The sequence below is a fragment of the Saimiri boliviensis genome, chromosome 12, assembly GCF_048565385.1.
Source record: "Saimiri boliviensis isolate mSaiBol1 chromosome 12, mSaiBol1.pri, whole genome shotgun sequence".
NCBI lineage: Eukaryota > Metazoa > Chordata > Mammalia > Primates > Cebidae > Saimiri > Saimiri boliviensis.
In genome coordinates, this window is record NC_133460.1 from 13,137,574 (window position 1) to 13,157,971 (window position 20,398).

The 20,398-nt window shown below is 49.1% G+C and overlaps 1 protein-coding gene across 4 annotated transcripts in view; it reads right to left on the reverse strand.

Annotated features, from left to right (window-relative positions):
- IL4R (interleukin 4 receptor) overlaps positions 1–20,398 on the reverse strand; it is a 51,226-nt gene that overhangs the window by 23,625 nt on the left and 7,203 nt on the right. For 2 of the 4 annotated variants that reach the window (XM_003930219.4, XM_074381906.1), the window contains exons 2-3: positions 2,021–2,108; positions 53–191 (exon numbers count right to left, since the gene is read on the reverse strand). In XM_003930219.4, the coding sequence (XP_003930268.1) occupies positions 53–191; positions 2,021–2,108 (227 nt within the window). Of the gene's footprint in view, positions 1–52; positions 192–2,020; positions 2,109–3,983; positions 20,395–20,398 lie in introns of those variants that run through there. The other 2 variants (XM_010340811.3, XM_010340812.3) reach the window with 2 other exon arrangements.

Below are 20,398 nucleotides of genomic sequence, written 5' to 3' on the forward strand. Positions count from 1 at the left end.
CGAACTCTTTGGGCAAAGCCTCCCCAAACCTCCAGCTCCAGTGCAGGCTTACTCGGAAATCAGAAAAACCAGCTGGTAGGACAGGTGGAGCTCTGCGCTGCAATTGGTGGGACCGCCCATCTTCCACTCGCAGGTAGAGAGGCTGATGTAGTCGGAGACGCAGGTGGGCTCCTGCAGGACTTTCATGCTCCCTGGGGAGACACAGGCACACCCTGAGTACCCAGGAATCCAATGCATGAGGGGGCCTTGCACCCAAACAGGACCAACGGGACCGGCACAAAACCACAGGGCAGGCACGGTTGGGAGCCAGCGCCCACAGAGCTGGGGCCAGGACCAGGGCTGCTGCCCAGCTAGTGTCGGGATGACCGTGGAAGCGGAAGAAATCCCACGGGTACAGAGGCCACTAGAGAAGAATGAACCCGTGCACCGTTATCCTACACAAACTTCACCACCCGCCCTTGGCCAAATGAAAGAGAAAATATGTAGCAGTCTGAGGAGGGCCATTCCATCACCCCAAGCCTCTGCCCTCGAGCTGGGGGAAATGCCACTTCTCCATTGGCCCACTATCTGCGCCCCGCCCAGTCCCCACCCCTCTCTGCCCTCTGTGCTTAGGAGGCTGATACCCACAGTCTTCATCACCCAGGTACCCTTGGCCTTTGGTTTCCAGTTGGGTTTGGCCAATGGGAGACAAGAGATGCATGGATGGGGGGGAAACATCCGGGTCCTTCTCCTTTCTGCACCCTCCTAGCTTGCCAGTGGCCGTGGTGGGGCTGGAATCGGCAGGATGTACACTGGCTCTGCTAAATCACCTGCGTGTGAGGCCACCCAGCCCCCCACCGCCAGGCGCCCCCATGCTCCCGTGCGTGCGCAGTGCCAGGCCCATCTCAGCCGACAGCCACTGGCATAAGCCATGTGCAGGAGCTGTCTTAGATCGCAAATAAACATCCCAAGCTTACCTCATGTCCAGAACTAACTCCTGATTCCTGCCCCTCCCCAAAATGCCTTCTCTTCTGGCATCCTTCTGCACTTCAGAAAAGACAACCGTGTCCTTCCCAACAGCTTGGGTCAGAAATCTTGGCGTCATCCTGGCCACTTCTCTTTCTCTCACCCCAATTCCAATCTGTCCTCAAATCTGCCTTCCCGAGGGATCCAGAGCCTCTCATCTCCTCCACTCCAGACCTCCTGGCTTCCCCCCTTGTCCCTTCTCCACGTGGCAGCCTGAGGGGTCCTTCTGAACAGAAGGGATTCTGTGACTCCTCTGCTCAAATATTGCCAGTTCCTTTTTGAACCAGCTACTCCGTCACTTAGCTGACCTTCCCTGCCCCCTCCTGCTCCCTCCCCTCCACCACGTCCCCTCCTGTGCCCAACCCTCCAGCCAGGCTCAGTGCATGGCCTCTGCTAAGAATAAGCCTTCCCCAGATATGCGCACGGTTCCCACTTCCTCCAAGTTAGCTCCGTGAGGCCTTCCCTGCTGCCCTACTTTAAACTGCAATGTCCCCACTCTACCCAGCTTCCCAACACCCCCTTATGAAGTTCTGTGTTCTTTCCACATCGCCTTCTCTTTTTTTTTTTTTTAAGACGGGGTCTCACTCTCTCATGTGCAATGGCATGATCACAGTTCACTGCAGCCTTGACCTCCAGAGTTCAAGGAATCCTCTCACCTCAGCCTCCTGAGTAGCTGGGACTACAGGCATGCACCTCCGAGACACCTGGCTAATATTTTTTTATTATTTCTAGAGACATGGCCTCCCTGTGTTGCCGAGGCCGACCTCAAACTCCCTGGCTCAAGCGATCCTCTCACTTCGGCCTCCCAAAGGGCTGGGATTACAGGTGTGAGCCACTGCACCCAGCCCCCATCACTTTCTAACAAAGCTTTAGAATCTACTGATAATCAGGGCCACCTGTCATTGGCTGTCCCCTCCCACTGCAGTGTAGTCTCCATAACGCCAGTTGATGTACTGCAGGATCCTGGCATGCCATTAATAGCCAACAAATGAATGGTTGAGAGGTGGTGACTTACCAGAGCCTGCCACCTGCAGCAGAACCAGGCAGCTCACAGGGAACAGGAGCCCAAAGCAAAGCCACCCCATTGGGAGACGCCGAGGCATCTGCAGAGAGAGAACAAACTGGTTAGTGCCAACCTGTGCTTCCAGCAGAGCTCACCTTACTTAACACGCACACCCTCCCCTGCCCCGCCTTGTCCTCCCCACCCTCCCACCCCCAAGACGGAGTCTCACTCTGTTGCCTAGGCTGAAGTGCAGTGGTGCGATCTCAGCTCACTCCAACCTTCACTTCCTGGGTTCAAGCAATTTCCTGCCTCTCAACCTCCCTAGTAGCTGGGACTACAGGCCTGGCTAATTTTTGTATGTTTAGTAGAGATGGGGTTTCATCATGTTAGCCAGACTGGTCTCGAACTTCTGACTTTGTGATCTACCCCTCTCAGCTCCTCAAAATGCTGTAGGCTAATGTAAGTGTTCCAAGCTAGGTTAAACCATGACATACAGTAGGTTAGCAGTATGAAATGCATTTGTGACTTAATGATATTTTCAACTTAAGATGAGTTTATAGGGACATAACCTCATTATTAACGAACATCTGTGTATGAGACACATACACACACTCATGTATCTCCATAATGAATAAAGTACCCCAATACTTCAGTGTACATGCCAGAAAAACAAGGACCTTCCCTGCATAACCACAATACAACCATCAAAATTAGGAAATCAACATGCATGCATTGCCGCTCTCTCACGCACAGCCCCCATTTACATTTTGCCAATTGCCTCAGTAATGCTCCTTATACATCCAGAATCCAATCCAAGATCATTCATCGCATTTGATTATCACGCCATCCTAGTGACCAGGTCTTGGCTTCTAAATACTATTCTGCACTGAAAGGAACCAGAGCTCTGTAGAGAAATGGCTGATTCCGGGAAAAGGAAAAGTACCAGATAGGTACCAGTGAGGAAGTGCTCAGCGGCTGGCTTGACCTGGACAAAATGGACATAGTCTGAGCATCAAAGTAAATATTATGGTACCCACTTGTAGCCCTTGGAGTTAAAGTCCAGGAGTCTGTATTAACATAGATCAATAAATGGGGGAGGCGGGGTGCAGTGGTACGCATCTGTAATCCCAGCTCTTTGGGAGGCTGAGGGAGGAGGATGGCTTGAGCCCAGGAGTTGGAGGCTGCAGTGAGCTCTGATGGCACCACCACACTCCAGCCTGGGCAACAGAGCCAGACTTCATCTCTAATAAATAAATAAATCGGGAAGAAAAGAAAGCTCTAAAGACAGCCTCAAAGTAACTCCCTGCAAAACTTGTATCTTAACGAATGAGTGCAGATACGTATCAATGAACGTCACAATACAGAAACGTGGCAGTCGCCACCTTAACCAAGCGATCTAACTAACCGACAGGAATAGGACAGATCGCCGTCGTCACCTCCCCGAAACAACGCCTGAGAAGAACACAGCATCTTCTCCTGGGTTCCTGCCAAGGATGCGTACATCATTTGGAAACGTCAGACGAATGTAAAGAGAGGGCCGGTCTACGCAGGAACTGGCCGACACTCCTCACGAAGTGCCGGGGTGCAAAGGACAAGCCAGCGTGGCACAGCTGTCCCTTTTTAAATGGTCTGTCATCCTGATAGTCAGGGTCTGTCTCATTGACTGCTGAGTCCTCAGCACCTACAACGGCGCCTGGCACCATCACTGTTCATTGATTGAATTCATTTTGGACATGACGTGGGGCCGCTGACCAGCTCAGCATGAGGCTGCAAAACCCCCCCTAGGGGAGGCCTGGTGTCTGCTCAAAGCCCAAACTCATCTTCCTTGCTGAGTTAAAAAGGAGGGGTGGGAGTGGGGTGGTGGGTTCCCGACACTGATTTCCTCCGCGAGTCCTAGCAACTTTCACTCTCACAACTACACAGATGCCCACAACATCCTGTGGTAGAGATGGTAAAGGTGTCACTTTAGCCTCACTTTTGAATAAAGAGGAACAGAGAGGCCGAGACGCCTGTCCAAGGTCACACGGCAGAAGACTTTCATGGTAAAGTCCTCCAAAGGGAAACGGGGCAGTCAAGTAGCCCAGTCAGCATTCACCAAAACATCACAGCATGGCATCAGGATTGAGATCCTTAATCTGTTGTGGAAGGCAGACCCAGACTTATGAATACGCATGTGCGTGCACACACACACACACACACACACACACACATACACACACATATACCACACACACACACCACACATGCATGCACGCTGCAGTCAGCTTCTCAGGGATGCGTGGGTGCTACGTTTCAGGGGAAATCACAGAGGCAGTGGGAGAAGAGGCCTCCCTGCACATCAGAGGGAAAAAGAACAAAAATGCAGGCGAGTAAAAGAATTAAAAAGATAAGTGCCAGGTTATCACGATCAAGCACGTGGCAGGAGGAAGTGATTGCAAGTTCCCATTCTAAATCAAGAGATTCCCGAAGTGCTGGAGTTGGAAGGGGCTTCTGGGGTCACCTGCCAAGCTCAGCTGCCAACCTGGACGAGGATGTCCCGGGCACACTCCACCTGTGACGTGCTGCCAGGCAGTTTCAGTCTGTACTCCTCCACGGATGGAGCACTCACTCTCAGGTCTTGGTTAAGCAGACCCATTGGAACCAGCCTCCTTACATGGACCCAAGGCTTTGTGTAAAAAGAATCCCTGCTTGCCCAGCACTTACCTTGTACTTGACACTTTACCAAGCGCTTTAGAAGTATTACCTTAACCGAATCCACACAAGAATCTTGCAAGGCAACTTTCTAGTTAAGGAAACTGAGGCCAGAGAGGTCAAATAACCCATACACCAGGTCCCACAGGTGCGTAAAGGGCAGAGCTAGAATCAGAACACGCGTTTTTTTGCTTCTGAGCCCACCGTGGATTCCAGTTCCTTCAACCTCATCGCCTAAAACAGCAGGCTGAACCCAATAAAGTGAAATAAAATTAGCCGGGAAGAGCTGGCTATCCTGCTTGTCAATTTCGAGCAACAGTTCCACAGGCATAGGATAAGGAAGTCTGACTGAGCGGTAGAAAAGTCCTGGGGATTTTATCATCTGCGAAATCTCCAAAAGCCAATGGTGAAGCAGCAACTCAAAAAAAAAAAAAAAAATAGAGTCACCTGAGGTCATATTAACAGAGGTATCCATTTATAGAATGTTACATCTCATCAGAGCAGAATACACATTCTTCTCAAGTTCATGTGGAATGATCACCAAGACAGACCACAATCTGAGACATAAAACAACTTTAAGAGCTTTAAAACATTAGAAATCATACAAAGTATGCTTTTAGGCCACAATGAATTCAAATTAGAAATCAGTAGCAGAAAGAAAGCCAAAACATTCCCAAATATTTAGAGATTTAAAAACATACTTCTGAATACCATATGGATCAAAGAAGAAATCATGAGAGAAATTAAAAATATTTTTAACTAAATGAAAAGAAAATATAGCCCATCAAAATCCGTGACATGAAAAGCAGTGCTTAGAGGGAAATTTATATTATTGAATGCATCTCTTAAAAAGAAAGTTCTAAAATCAATAATCTGTTTCCATCTAGAATACTAGAAACAGAAGAGCAATATATGTCTAAAACAATCAAAAGAAAAAATTACAAAATTAGAGCATACGTCAATGAAATTAAAAATAGAAAAATCAATCAAGAAAAATCAATGAAATCAAAAGATGGTTCTTTGAAAATATCAATGAAATTAATAAATCTCTACCTAGGCAAATTAAAAAAAATTAAGACAGAAGGCACAAATTAATAATAATGTGATATAGTCTGGCTCTGTGTCCCTACCCAAATCTCATCTTGAATTGTAATCAGAATTGTAATCCCCATGCATTGGGGGAGGGACCTCATGGGAGGTGGTCAGATTATGGGGGCAGTTTCCCCACGCTGTTCTCATGAGATCTGATGGTTTTATAAGGGGCTTTTCCTCCCTTTTCTTGACCTTTTCCTTCCTGTCGCCATGTGAACAAGGGTGTGTTTTGCTTCCCTTTCTGCCATGATTATAAGTTTCCTGAGGCCTCCCCAGCCCTGAAGAACTGTGAGTCTAACCTCTTTCCTTTATAAATTACCCAGTCTCGGCCATGTCCCTAGAGCAGCGTGGGAATGAACTAATACTACCATAAATTAAATAAAGGCTATTAAAGGTGGCACATTCCTATAGCCCCAGCTACTGGGAAGGCTGAGGCGGGAGGATTGCTTGAGCCCAGGAGGTTAAGGCTGCAGTGGGCTGTGTTTGTGCCACTGCACTCCAGCCTGGGTAACAGAGCAAGACCCTGTCTCAAAAAATAAAAAATAAAATTTTTAAATGAAAAAAAAATAGTGGCACTACATAATGATTCAAGGGTTAATTCTCCAAGAAGACGTAACTAACAAGCCTTAATGTGTATGCAACTAACAACAGAGGTTCAAAATATGCAAGGCAAAAACTGAGCGAAGCAACGAGAAATAGAGAAATCTGCAATTATTCTGAATAATAATACTATTGGGTAATAATGGAAGTTGGAGACTTCAGCGCCTCTCTTTTTGTAATCAACAGATCCAACTGGCAAACATCAGTAAGCACATGGTTGAAATGAACAGTGCTGTCAATCAACTGGATCTAACTGCAGTGTGCGGCCACAACCGGGCATCCCTTTGGAAGGAATACCGCTGTAATGTATGACAGCCACCAACACAGAGGAGGCATGAAGGCCTAGAAAGTCTTTACCAAGAAAGCTCTGCCCTCCTGTACTGGGCAGCCTCACCATCCACGTAACAAATAGTTTACCACACGCCAAGTTTTCTTTTAAATCTTTTACATATATGAAGGCATTTAATACTCTGAAATAGGTCATGGTACTGTCTCCATTTTCAGATGAGGAAACCAAGGCACAGAAAGGTTGAGTGATTTGTCTGAGGTTGCATAGCTGTGACAGTCATGGGTCTTAAATCCAGCACTCAGGCTCCAGAGTCTTGGTTCTTAACCACTATCTGTCCAGAAGTCAAATTCATTCCCTTGTGTTTCAGGGATCAGTGACCTATCTGAGGATCTGAGACAAACCCCAAATCCTATTTGCGGTAATGTACACACACTTAATCCTGCATTCTGTTTTAGGGGTTCAGAGAATCCCTGAAGCCCAAGTGAGGACCTCTGGTCAAAGGCCCGTCCTCTAAGCAGTGGGCAGCTTTTGAGGGTCTCTGAGTAGGAAAGTGGTGAATTTTTCAAAAGCCCATTCTGGAGCTGGGAGGACTCTGGCGGCATGTGGGCAGTGAGCAGTCACTGTAGACGAGGCTCACCCTGCCTCTTCTCCACACCACAGCCAGAGCCATTTTAAAATCAGAAATGAGGTCAAGGCCAGCTCACACATCCAATGCCCCCTGGCCCCTAAAGAGCTTCTTCACCTGGGGCCACAGATCCTCAGTGGGTTCACAGCCCATCAAAGAGAAGCATCTCCCACTCAGGATAAAATCCAGGCCCTGGAGTGAAGAAAGCCAGTTCCCAGGGAACATACCCCGTGACTCCATTTATATAACATACTTGAAATCTCGTAACTATGGAAATGGAAAACACGTTAGTGGTTGCCAGGGGCTAAGGGGGTAGGTCGGGAAGGGAGCTGATGTGGCTATAAAAGGAGAACTTGAGCCATCCTTGTGATAATAGAACTGTGCTTAATCCGGCTGTACAGATGAATAACAAACCTATGCCGCGATAAAATTGCCTAGCTCCAAACCACAGGCAAGTAAATTGGGAAATCTGAACAAAGTAGGTACATTGTATCAATGTCAATATCCTGGCTGTGATACTGTATTACAAATTTGTACAATCTTGCCCTTGGGGGACTGACTCTCTCTCTCTCTCTCTCTCTCTCTCTCTCTCTCTCTCTCTCTCTCTCGACAGAGTCTCATTTTATTGCCCAGGCTGGAGTGCAGTGGTGTGATCTCAGCTCGTTGCAGCCTCCACCTCCCAGGATCAAGTGATTCTCCTGTCTCAGCCTCTCCAGTAGCTGCGACTACAGGCACGTGCCACCACACCCGGCTAATTTTTGTATTTTTAGTCGAGACGGGGTTTTATCATGTTGACCAGGCTGGTCTCAAACTCCTGACCTCAAGTGATCCACCCACCTCAGCCCCCTAAAATGCTGAGATTACAGGCACAAACCACCATACCCAGCCTCTCCATGATTTCTTAGAACTGTGTGTGAATCTTTAATTGTCTGAAAATAAAAAGTTTAATTTAAGAAAATGAAGAAAAGAACCAAGCTCCTGACAATCTAGCTCCTGCTTACACCTCTAACATTCCCCTCCTGTCCCCTCTCCCTCTTCTGCAAGCCTCCATTGGCCTCTGAGCCCTGGGATACACTCCCAGCCTCTTCCCTCTTCAAGCCTGTGCCCCAGAAACACTTCAGAAGCCTTCTCTGACCCCCCGCCCCATCTAATGCGGGCCCTCCCTGTAATTTGTCACAGTACCCTGTTTATTTCTGTCATGGTACTTATCACCACCTCTAATCAGCTTAGTGAGGTTACAAGCGTGAATGCTTATTTTATTTCAAGATTCAGATAGCAAAGATAGCTTTGATTGTAAAAATGTTTTCAATTTCCCTCGATTTTTTTTTCAGATGGAGTTTCGCTCTGTTGCCCAGGCTAGAGTGCAGTGTTGTGATCTCAGCTCACAGCAACCTCCGCCTCCCAGGTTCAAGCAATTTTTGTGCCTCAGCCTCTCAAGTAGCTGGGATTACAGTAGGGTGCCATCACATCCGGCTCATTTTTTGTGTTTACTTTGGTAGAGACGGGGTTTCCCCATGCTGACGGGGCTGGTCTCAAACTCCTGACCTCAAGTGACTGACCCCCTCGGCCTCACCAAGTGTGGGGATTACGGGCATGAGCCACTGTATCTGGCCTAGATCAAAATACACCATAAGAAAAAGAATGCAAGTGTGTTAGTCCATTTTTGCATTGCTATAAAGAAGTATCTGAGACAAGAGTAATTTACAAAGAGGTTTGATTGGCTTACAGCTCTGCAGCCTGTACAGGAAGCACAGTGCTGTATCTACTTGGCTTCTGGGGAGGCCTCAGCGAGATTTTATTCACGGGTGGCAAAAGGGGAGCAGGTGTACATGGTGATAGCCAGAGCAAGAGAGGGGAGGGAGGTGCTGCACACTTTAAAACACCCAGATCTTGTGAGAGCTCACTCACTCTGGCAAGGACAGCGCCAAGCCATAAGGGATCCGTCCCTATGACCCGACGTCTCCCACCAGGACCCACCTCCGACACTGGGGATCACATTTCAACAAGAGATTTACCAAGACAACATCCAAACTGTATGAGCAAGCAAAAGACTAGAAAAGGGTAGCAATCTACATTATGAATGGTTAAGGGCCTTAATATACGAAGAGTTCTTACAAATCAGTAAGACAAAAACCCTTTAAAAAAAAAATAGGCTGGGTGTGGTGGCTCATCCCTGTAATCCCAGTACTTTGGGAGGCCAAGGCAGGCAGATCACCTGAGATCTGGAGTTCGAGACCAGCCTGACAAACACGGAGAAACCCCATCTCTACTAAAAATTCAAAATTAGCTGGGAGTGGTGGTGCACGCCTGTGATCTCAGCTACTTGAGAGACTGAGGCAAGAGAAGTGCTTAAACCCTGAAGGCGGAGGTTACGGTGAGCCAAGATCACTCCATTGCACTCCAGCCCGGGCAACAAAAACAAAACTCCGCCTCAAAAAGCAAGAGAGGAAAGAAAAAGAAAAATAGTTAAAGAACATAAATGGTTCACAAAAGACATAGTCCATGGTCAGATGTGTAATAGGCACTCTCAATATACTGTTAGTTGGTGAAGCTGGGAGTATAAGAGGTAACCTCCAATTTAAACAATATATTTGTCTATAAATGGATTATTTGCCTCCCTCTATGAGACCGTGAGAGCAGAGCATTACGTCTGCCCTTGTCACTGCTTTATCCCAGTGCCTACAACAGTGCCTGACGCATGCAGAGTATGTGTTATAGAAACACATATTAAATGAATGAATGGTTAAAATTCAGCAATAGTAGGCCAGGCGCGGTGGCTCATGCCTGTAATCCCAACATTTTGGGAAGCCGAGGTGGGTAGATCACCTGAGGTCAGGAGTTCAAGACCAGCATGGAAAACATGGAGAAACCCCGTCTCTACAAAAATACAAAAATTAGCCAGGCATGATGGTGGTGCCTGTAATCTCAGCTACTCAGGAGGCTGAGGCAGGAGAATCGCTTGAACCCTGGAGGTGGAGGTTGCAGTGAGCCAAGATCGCACCACCGCACTCCAGCCTGGGCAACAGAGCAAGACTCTGTCTCAAAAAAAAAGAAAAAGAAAAAAATCAGCAATAATAAGTTTAATAATCATTATTAAACATGAACCAGTTCTCAAGGTTTTGTCCATAGTAACCATATATACGGTACTTACTTTGCCTGGCACTGTTCTAAGTACTTGCAATATCTTAACCAATTGGGTTCTCCCAAGGAGCCTCTGAGGTAGGTGCCATTAACATTCCCATTTTACAGATAGGAAGACTGAGGCACAGAAAGGTTAGAGCACTTGCTGGTGGTCACAGAGACACAACCTAGGCACTGTCACTCCAGAAACCATGCATTTGACAACTCTGCTTGCTGACCCTTGAAATGCAGTCCCCAAAACCCTGGAACTTTGTCCGGGGAGCCCCATTGGCCTGAGACCCATTGGCCTGAGCCCCAGACAGAGCAAGCGACAAGACCCAGGTCACAGAGTTAGGAAGCAGCAAAGTCACTGAAGGTCCCAGCCAGCCAGGAAGCCATGGCCTGGGAAAACACGCCCGCCAGCAGGAAAACACACTTAACTCACTTTTTTAAAAAAACTGAGGGCAGATTAAGTGGTGAGTCTTGAAATGTCAGAAGCCAGCTGCAGCCTGGAAGCGACCCAGCAGGGCTCTTGCGGAACCCACAAGGGGAGGCACAGGCCTGCTGATCTTCTCCCCACCTGGCAGAAAACCCAGCTTGGAGGAGAGGCTGGTTCTGCAGACAGGATGCCAGCAGCCTCAGTCAGGCGGCACGTGGCGAGGAAGCCAGGCACGGCAGGGGCTTTGCAGTGTGGCGGGGTGGCCTCTGGCGAACCGCTGACCCCTGAATCTCCACGACAGAAACCAGCCTGAAACCTCAGTTCCTGTGGTGCAATCAGTCAGTCATGCTACTTACAAGAAACCGGCCCTGAGCTTCCTCTGGCCTCGGGGACGGCTGGGCTGGCAGGAAGCTAGGCAGGCACTTCTTCCTGGGACAGCAACCTTCCCAGTACTGGAGTTTCCAGAACTGGCAGCCACATCAGCAGCCATACCGGGATGGTGAGGCAGGCCAGGCCAGGGCCCCAGGATGGCCTGGGGTTTTTCTGGTTAGCCCAGCCAGTGGGAGGGAGGGGAGATGACAGACTGGCTCAGCAGCCACCAGGAACACAAATCAGCACCCTCCACCAACAGTACCCACCAGCCTCCCTGCGGGCCTGCTGTGACTCACCCGTCCTCACCCATTCGCTAAACTACCTCATGTATTCTCTTTCTCTCTTTTGTGTTAGAGACAGGGTCTCGCTCTGTGTCCCAGGCTAGAATGCAGTAGCACCATCATGGCTCACTGCAGCCTTGAACTCAGCTCAAGTGATCCTCCTGCTTCAGCCTCCCAAGTACCTGGGACTACGGGCACACACCACCATGCCCAGCTGATTTTTACATTTTTGTAGAAGTGGGATCTCTCTCTGTGGCCCAGGCTGGAGTGCTGTGGTATGATCATAGCTCACTGCAGCCTCAAACTCCTGGCCTCAAGCAATCCTCCTGCTTCAGCCTCCCAATGTGCTACAGGCATGAGCTGCCTTGTCCAACCATTTCCTCGTTTATTCTTGCCATGGGTGTTTTCTGAGCACGTCCTATGTGCTGGCTGTAAATTACAGATGGGAACAAGCCATTCATGAATTCATTCATTCATTCCTTTCTTCTTTTAACAAATACTTCAGCAAGGCAAGAAGTTACTGGAGCATTCTGAGCAAAAAAGTAACATAATAAGACTTTAAAAAAGACTTCTCTTGGCTGGGTGGTGGGGTCACAGGTAGAAGTGGGGACCAGAGGAGGCTACCACACTGGCCCCAGAGAGAGGTGCCAGGGCTCACTCCAGGCTGTGGGGAAGGGGAGGTTGAGAAGGGGCTGAATTCTAGATCTATGCTGAAGGTAGAGCCCACAGGATTTGCTCACAGAATGGATGCTATGGGGTGGGAGAGAGAACAAGAGGGCTAATAGGAGTCAAGAATGATTCCAGAGCCATTGGCTTTTACAAGATGGTGGACTTGGTGAAGAGGGAGGAGCCATTGGCCTTTACCAAGATGGCGGACTTGGTAAAGGGGGAGGAGTCATTGGCCTTTACCAAAGATGGTGGACTTGGTGAAGGGAGAGGAGCCATTGGCCTTTACCAAGATGGCGGACTTGGTGAGGTGGGAGGAGCCATTGGCCTTTACCAAGATGGCGGACTTGCTGAAGGAGGAGAAGCCATTGGCCTTTACCAAAGATGGTGGACTTGGTGAAGGGAGAGGAGCCATTGGCCTTTACCAAGATGGCGGACTTGGTGAGGTGGGAGGAGCCATTGGCCTTTACCAAGATGGCGGACTTGCTGAAGGAGGAGGAGCCATTGGCCTTTACCAAAGATGGTGGACTTGGTGAGGTAGGAGGAGCCATTGGCCTTTACCAAGATGGCGGACTTGGTAAAAGGGGAGGAGCCATTGGCCTTTACCAAGATGGCAGACTTGGTGAAGAGGGAGGAGCCATTGGCCTTTACCAAAGATGGCGGACTTGGTAAAGGGAGAGGAGCCATTGGCCTTTACCAAGATGGCGGACTTGGTAAAGGTGGAGGGTGCCCGTGTGAGAAGCCTGACGGGCGAGCACCAGGGCTTCTTCAGATTAGCAGAGGAGGCTGTTAGCAGGCCCCTGGGGAAGACCCCCCTGGTCCTAGAGGGTCAGGTTTCTTTTGGGGCATGCATAAGAGTTTTCTGGTGGGGGGGCCCCCAGCATCCTGCATACAGCAGGTGCTCAATACATGATCATGTGTATTTTATTTTATTCTTATTTTAACATGTATACAGTGTTTCCTTGGCGCCAGATACTGGCCTAGGTACTTTAAGACCTCCCTATGAGATAAGTACAGCTATTGAACCCATTTTACAGATTCTGAAGTGTTTTTTTTTTTTTTTTTTTTGAGACAAAGTCTCACTCTGTGGCCCAGGCTGGAGTGCAATGGTTCGATCTCTCTCAGTTCACTGCAACCTCTGTCTCCTGGGTTCAGACGATCCTCCTGCCTCAGCCTCCTGAGTAGCCCGGACTATAGGCACCCGCCACCACACCCAGATAGTTTTTTGTTTGTTTGTTTTTGTATTTTTTTTTTTTTTTTGAGACGGAGTTTCGCTCTTGTTACCCAGGCTGGAGTGCAATGGCACTATCTTGGCTCACCGCAACCTCCGCCTCCTGGGTTCGGGCAATTCTCCTGCCTCAGCCTCCTGAGTAGCTGGGATTACAGGCACGCGCCACAATGCCCAGCTAATTTTTTGTATTTTTAGTAGAGACGGGGTTTCGCCATGTTGACCAGGATGGTCTCGATCTCTTGACCTCGTGATCCACCCGCCTCGGCCTCCCAAAGTGCTGGGATTACAGGCTTGAGCCACCGCGCCCGGCCTGTTTTTGTATTTTTAGTAGAGGCAGGGTTTCACCATGTAGGCCAGGCTCATCTCAAACTCCTGACCTCCGGCGATCTGCCTGCCTCAGCCTCCCAAAGTGCTGGGATTACAGGCGTGAGCCACTGTGCCTGGCAGATTCTGAAGGATCTTATAAGAAGGCAGGGTGAGGGAGGGGATAAGGGAAGACTGAGCGAATAGCAGGCAGGAGGGAAGGCATGGCCCACTTCCCACCCTACAAGCAGGGCCCTTGGCTGGAGCGAAGGGGAGAAGGAGTGGCTGGGATGGCGCTGGAAGGTTGGCAAAACAGCGTTTGCCAGGCCATGGCAGTAGATTCAAACTCTGCCTCCAGGGCACTGGGGAGCCAGTGAAGGCTATTAAGCAGGAGAGGAGTGGGCTGAGATGAGAGATGTTAAAGAGGGGCAGGGTGGAGCCTGTTAGGGATCTGGAGGCAGCAGGGACTTGGTGGCGCTTGGCGGGGAGAACGGGGACAGAGGGAAAGTGGCCTTGGCTGGGGCAGTGCGGAGGACCCCAGGGACCCTTCCCCTGACGGAGAGCCCGGAAGAGAAGCAGATTTGCTGGGGAGGACCAAGCGCTCCTGCGTGCTGTGGATACCCCGAGTTCACACAGTCAACAGGCGACTCCATCCAGGATCCTGGAAACCAGGCCTGTCTTCAGAAGATTCCAGAGGCCCAAGGGAGGAGACAGAGCCTGAGGAATGGTGCCCAGAAGTCACCCACTCAGGAGCAGCAGCCAACCTGGCCTCCGTCTCTCTGCGCCCCGTTATCTTGCTTTATTTCTCTGCGGCATATCGCATGCTCAGGTGTTACGGGTTTGGTGCCCATATCCCCACTGCAAGCCCAGCTCACACAAGGCCAGTGTCCAGCCTGCTCACAGCCACCTCCCCAGAGCCTGGCACAGTGCCTGGCACACAGCAGGTGCTCCATGAATATTTGCTGAATGAAAATGACCAGATGAATCCCCTGGCCGTGTGCAGGGAACCCTGGTCCATCATCGCCGCTTTTCCTCGTCTCCCTGCTGGACAAACGCTGGCAAATCCTGGCTCACAGTCCCCTTAAATGTCCTAAGGCAGGCACAGATCTCAGCCACCCTGGGACCCTGACCTCTCGAGAGCTGGTTATCAGTGATCACTCACTGTCCTGAGCAGCGGATGATGGCCTCTGGCGCCAGGGTGCTGATTAGATTCTGACTGTCTTAGTGACAGCCATGGCTCCCAGCTGGCCTCCTTCCTGAGGTCTGCAGAGTTCACTGCGACTGCCTGTGTGTCCCCACTTCCTTTGGCCATGAGAGGCCATGCCCTGGGCCCTTCTGCCTGTGTTTTCACCCCTCCCCTACTGGGCGCAACATTGCTCACCAGCCTCAGCGTTGTTTATACCAGTCTCACTGGCAAAAAAGCACTTGAAGGCTGGGCGCGGGGCTCATGCCTGTAATCCCAGCAAGTTGAGAGGCCGAGGCGGGTCAATTGCTTGGGTCCAGGAGTTCAAGATCAGCCTGCATAACATGGAGAGACCCGCATCTCTACTAAATATACAAAAAATTAGCCAGGCATGATGGTGCATGCCTGTAGTCCCAGCTACTAAGGGGGATGAGGCAGGAGGATGGTTTGAGCCCAGGAAGTCAAGGCTGCAATAAACTGTGATCCTGCATCTGCACTCCAGCCTGGGTGACAGAGTGAGACCCTATCTCTCAAAAAAAGAAGTCCTTGAGCCTCACTCACTCACTTAACCATGACCCCGATCCAAGGAGCATCGTAGATACAATTAATACCATCTCCATGGCAGAGATGGAGAAGCCAAGGCCCAGAGAGGGTCAGGAACCTGCCTGAAGATGTACAGCTAGAGACTGGGCTGGGATTTGAACCCAGGCCTTTGGCTCTGGCGTCCACAGCACAATGCCCTGCACAGAAGCAGTCATAAACTTGTTTTTTTATACACCACTCTCTTGGCTTTTCCTGGAAAGCTCAGTGTGGAAGATACAGTCAGACATTCTCCCTGCAGGCACAGGGCCGGGAATGAGGCTGAAGGGGGTTCAGAAATTGCCCGAGGTGACAGAGCGGGAAGGAACCAGGCAGGAATTTGGCCTTTGTCACCATTTGCCTGGCCCGCAGTAGCAGCAAACTTGTCTCGACAATGACCGGGACTTTGCCCCCTGGGTATACCCAAAGCCGGGACAACGCATGGGCACAGATAAGAGCTTCCTGTTCATTTTCCGCTTGCAGACTGGCATGTGGCAGGCAGTGGGTGGGAGCTCCCCATGGAGCTCTTCCTGTTGTCTCACCCCATACCATTCCTGGATGGGTGGGGACACACAGACATGGAGGCCACCTGTCTGTGTATGGGCAGGGACCCTAGAGCATCTAAGACACAGAAGTATAACTCTGGGCCTAAGTGCAGGCTCCACCCTGACTGGGTGGGAGACCGTGGGAGGCTGGGGTCTACTCAGACCCTCAGTCTCCTCATCTGTGAAATAAGAATATGATCACTTGCTTCATAGGTAGTTGCAAGGAGGTGAAGAGGCCGTGGCTAGGTGAGAGAGACCTGGGACAGTGTTGGTAGAATGGGTGGTAAAGGCTCATCTCTGAGCACCAAGAAAACTCTTTGAGACCTTGAGCAAATGACAGCTGCCACGACAGCGCACACAGGATGTCACAGATACAAGCTGGGCAAAGGAAGCCGGGCTCAGAACAGCAATACTGCCTGGTTCTGTTTAGATAAAGGAGATGATCTGATCTTGGAGTTGGCAGTCAGGACGGTGGCCTCGAAGGACAGGGCTGTGACCTGGAGGTAACGGGAAGAAAGCTTCTGGGAGGCCTGTCACGCACTGCTGCTTGATTAGGTCATATCAGGTCATAAAGCTTTACACTTGTCTGTACACGTGTCTGTAGGTACGCTGTGATAAAAAGGCAAAGAATGCAGGCAAGAGCCTGAGTTAGGAGAATCACTTGAACCCGGGAGGCAGACGCTGCAGTAAGCCGAGACTGCACCACTGCACTCCAGCCTGGGCAACGGAGCAAGACTCCATCTCAAAAAAGAAAGAAAGAAAAGAAAACACAGGAACAAGAAGGAAGGGAAAGGGCAGAGGCTGCCATCTAGGCTGTTGGGTGGACAGCGATCTCAGAACCGAACTCTCAGGGTAGGTGGGGTCCCAATGGCCCCTTAATCCATGCCCGATGAAAACCTCGGTCCCCAGGCCTCTGCAGAGACCACCAACCCTCTACCTCTCTGCCTCTGGCCCACAGCCCACAGCCACCTCTCTCATGGCCACAGAGCCACATCTTCTGGAGTAAACGCAGATACCTACAGGGACAGAGTCACGTGACCTCAAGGAGTAGCGAGGGAGCAAGTAGAAAACACACCCCCCTGTGATAAAGGACAGCTACTTTTTTGCCACATGAAAATGAAGGCTTTTATCTTGCTAGGTCTTTGGATTTTTCAAAAGAAATTAGAATGTATATTTATGTGTGTCATCCTTTTTCTTTTCTTGTTTTTTATTTTTATTTTTATTTTTTATTTGTTTGAGACAGAAAATCTTGTTCTGTTGCCCAGGCTGGAGGGCAGTGGCACCATCATGGCTCACTGCAGCTGTGACCTCCTAGGCTCAAGCGATCCTCCTACCTCAGCCTCCCGAGTTGCTGGGACAGATACAAGAATAGTACTGGGAAGGGAAGAGTGTGGTCCCTTTAAATAATACAGAACGTGGGAAGGGAAGCACTACATAGAGGAGGGCATGGCCCTGGCCAGGGATCCACCCCCACGGACCTCAGTGAGAACAGGCATTTCCTGTCCAAATGTGACATTTCTCAAGACCACCCTGGTCTGCCATGCCCCCATCCTGTGCCTATAACTCTCCAACTGAAATAAATAAATAAATAAATAAATAAATAAATAAATAAAACCAGAGGGGCAGGCAGGACAGGGCGTATGCTCATTTTATGAATGAGGAAATTGAAGCCCAAACCAAGAAAATGATTTGCCCAAGATTCTAGTTACAGAGCAGAGATGTCAGTGCAAGGTGCTGCTGCTGTTTTTAACTCCTCTGGCTCATTAGTACAGGAGTACTCACATAACACAGAATTCATGACAACGATGTCTTGAGGAAGTATTAGAAGAGAGAAGGTAGACAGTTTTTTTTGTTTTTTGTTTTTTGGTTTTTTTTTTTGAGAAGAGTCTGGCTCTGTCACCTAGACTGGAGTGCAGTGGTGTGATCACAGCTCACTGCAGCCTTGAACTCCTGGGCTCAAGTGATTCTCCCACCTCGGCCTCCCAAGTAGCTGGAACTACAGATGCACGCCACCACACCCAGCTAATTTTTATTTTTTGGTAGAGGTGGGGGCTCACTATGTTGCCCAGGCTGGAAGTTGGCTCTTTTATACTGATAAAAAGGAGCAATTCTGCCAGCTGTGGTGGCTCACGCCTGTAATCCCAGCACTTTGGGAGGCGGAGGTGGGCAGATTGCTTGAACCTAAGGAATTTGTGATTGGCCTGGGAAACATAGCGAAATCCCGTCTCTACAAAAAAAATACAAAAATTAGCTGGGTGTGGTGGTGCACATCTGTAGTCCCAGTCACTCCGGGAGGTGAAGTAGGAGGATTGCCTGTGCCTGGGGAGGTTGAGGCTGCAGTGAGCCGTGATCACACTACTGCACTCCAGCCTGGGCAACAGAGTGAGACCCTATCTCAAAAAAATAGGACCATTCACCAAAAAGTTATAAAAATCCTGAACCCTTATTCTATTCATACGGCTATGCACCAGCATAGCTTCAAAAATAAAGCAAGAAATTGATAGACTCAGAAGGAGAAATTAACAAATCCTCGATTCTAGTGGGAGGTAAATCAGGCAGAAAAAAACACATAATAACATAACAAATATAGATCATATCACAGCAGCCTGATCTAATAGATTCATTTCTAGAACCTTATAATCAACAGGAAATATACATCCTTTTCAAACACTAGAGGAAACCAATGACCAGAAAAATCCTACAAAGACCTCAACAAATTCTCCACCACTGATATTATAGAAACCACATATATTGATCACAACAGCCAGAATGACCGAATTTAGAAACCAACCATAAAAAGAAAACTTTAAAAATTCCATTCTGTCTCAAAAATTTAAAAAGGACATAATTAAATAACTCTTAAAATAGAAACCAAAAGGGAAATTATGAACTGGGCAGGGAATAACATTGCGTAACAAGTTGTGGAATGAAACCAAAGCAGTACTCAAAGAAAAAATGGTATCCTTTTAGCCTGAAGTAGATTTATTAGAGAGCAAGAAAAACTGGAAACGCTTAGCCTCAGTCAAGGACTCTCAGAGTAGAAGAAACTTAATTGACAGTAGCTCAGATAGAAGAGAGACACGGAGATTTTAGCTGATAAGCCCAATAAGCACTTCAAGTGGGATATGGCTGCTACACAGTATGATTCTAGGTTGCATCAGCAGAAGTATAAGCTCCAGATCCAAGGAGGTGATAGTCTCTTTCCTCTTCGACCAAACAGGCTTTGCGTGGGACTCCAACCAACTGAATCCTGTCCAAAGCCAGGTCAAACTGATAATTCCCTAAGTCTGGGAGAATGCCTTAAATAACTACAGTTGTGTAGTCTGAATAAGAGAAATATCTGGGTTTGGAGGGAGATGGTCACTACCTCCAAGGGGCAGAAACAGACCTAGAAAGCAGAAGCTCCTAGAAAGCTAATTTGGGCTGCACAAGGTGGCTCATACCTGTAATCCTAGCACTGTGGGAGGCTGAGGTGGGTGGAGCAGCTGAGGTCAGGAGTTTGAGACCAGCCTGGCCAACATGGAGAAACCCCCATCTCTACTAAAAATACAGCTGGGCGTGGTGGCGGGCACCTGAAATCCCAGCGACTTGAGAGACTGAGGCAGGAGAATCACTTGAACCCGGGAGGCGGAGGTTGCAGTGAGCTGAGATCATGCCACTGCACTCCAGCCTGGGCAGCAGAGTGAGACTCCATTTCAAAAAAAAACAAAAAAAAGAAAGAAAGAAAGAAAGAAAGCTAATTTGGCTAAATCTCAGGAAGATTTCTCCCAGTTAGAGCTGCCTAACTGCGGAAATGTGGCTCCTGGAAGAAATATACTATGGCCAAGACCATGTGTAGGCTGTGGCTCTGAGGGCTTGAAGAGCTGCCTGGCCCAGAGATCTGGCGTCTCTCCTCCCTGGAATTCAGTCTTCTCTTTTGAAAAGGCAGAATACTTCCCTGGCCGTTTCAGGAAAACATAAGGCCTCTCCTGGGTTCTTCAACAATGGCTCTGGGTGACTACGCTCGCTGATTTCCAACCAAGAAATGTAGTCCCTTTAAACTCCGGTCCTTGGGCTGGACAGCTCAGAACCACGGTAAATGCACAGGCTTGTGGGTGTGCAGCCCTGCGTTTGAAGCTGGACTCTGCCACGTAGGAGCCGTGTCACCCGGGTAAGTCTCTAGCCTGAGTCTCAGGTTCCTCCTCCGGGAAATGAACAGGACACCCACTCACCTCCAGGCGTGCACCCAGCACAGACCCTGATGTGGATTCCAGCCTCCACTGCCAGAGGCCATGGTTGGGGCTGTGGTTTTGGTATGATTTAAGCTCATGACATTTATCATGCATTTTATTTCCATTATTATTGTATTTTAATATAGAATGAAATAATTATACA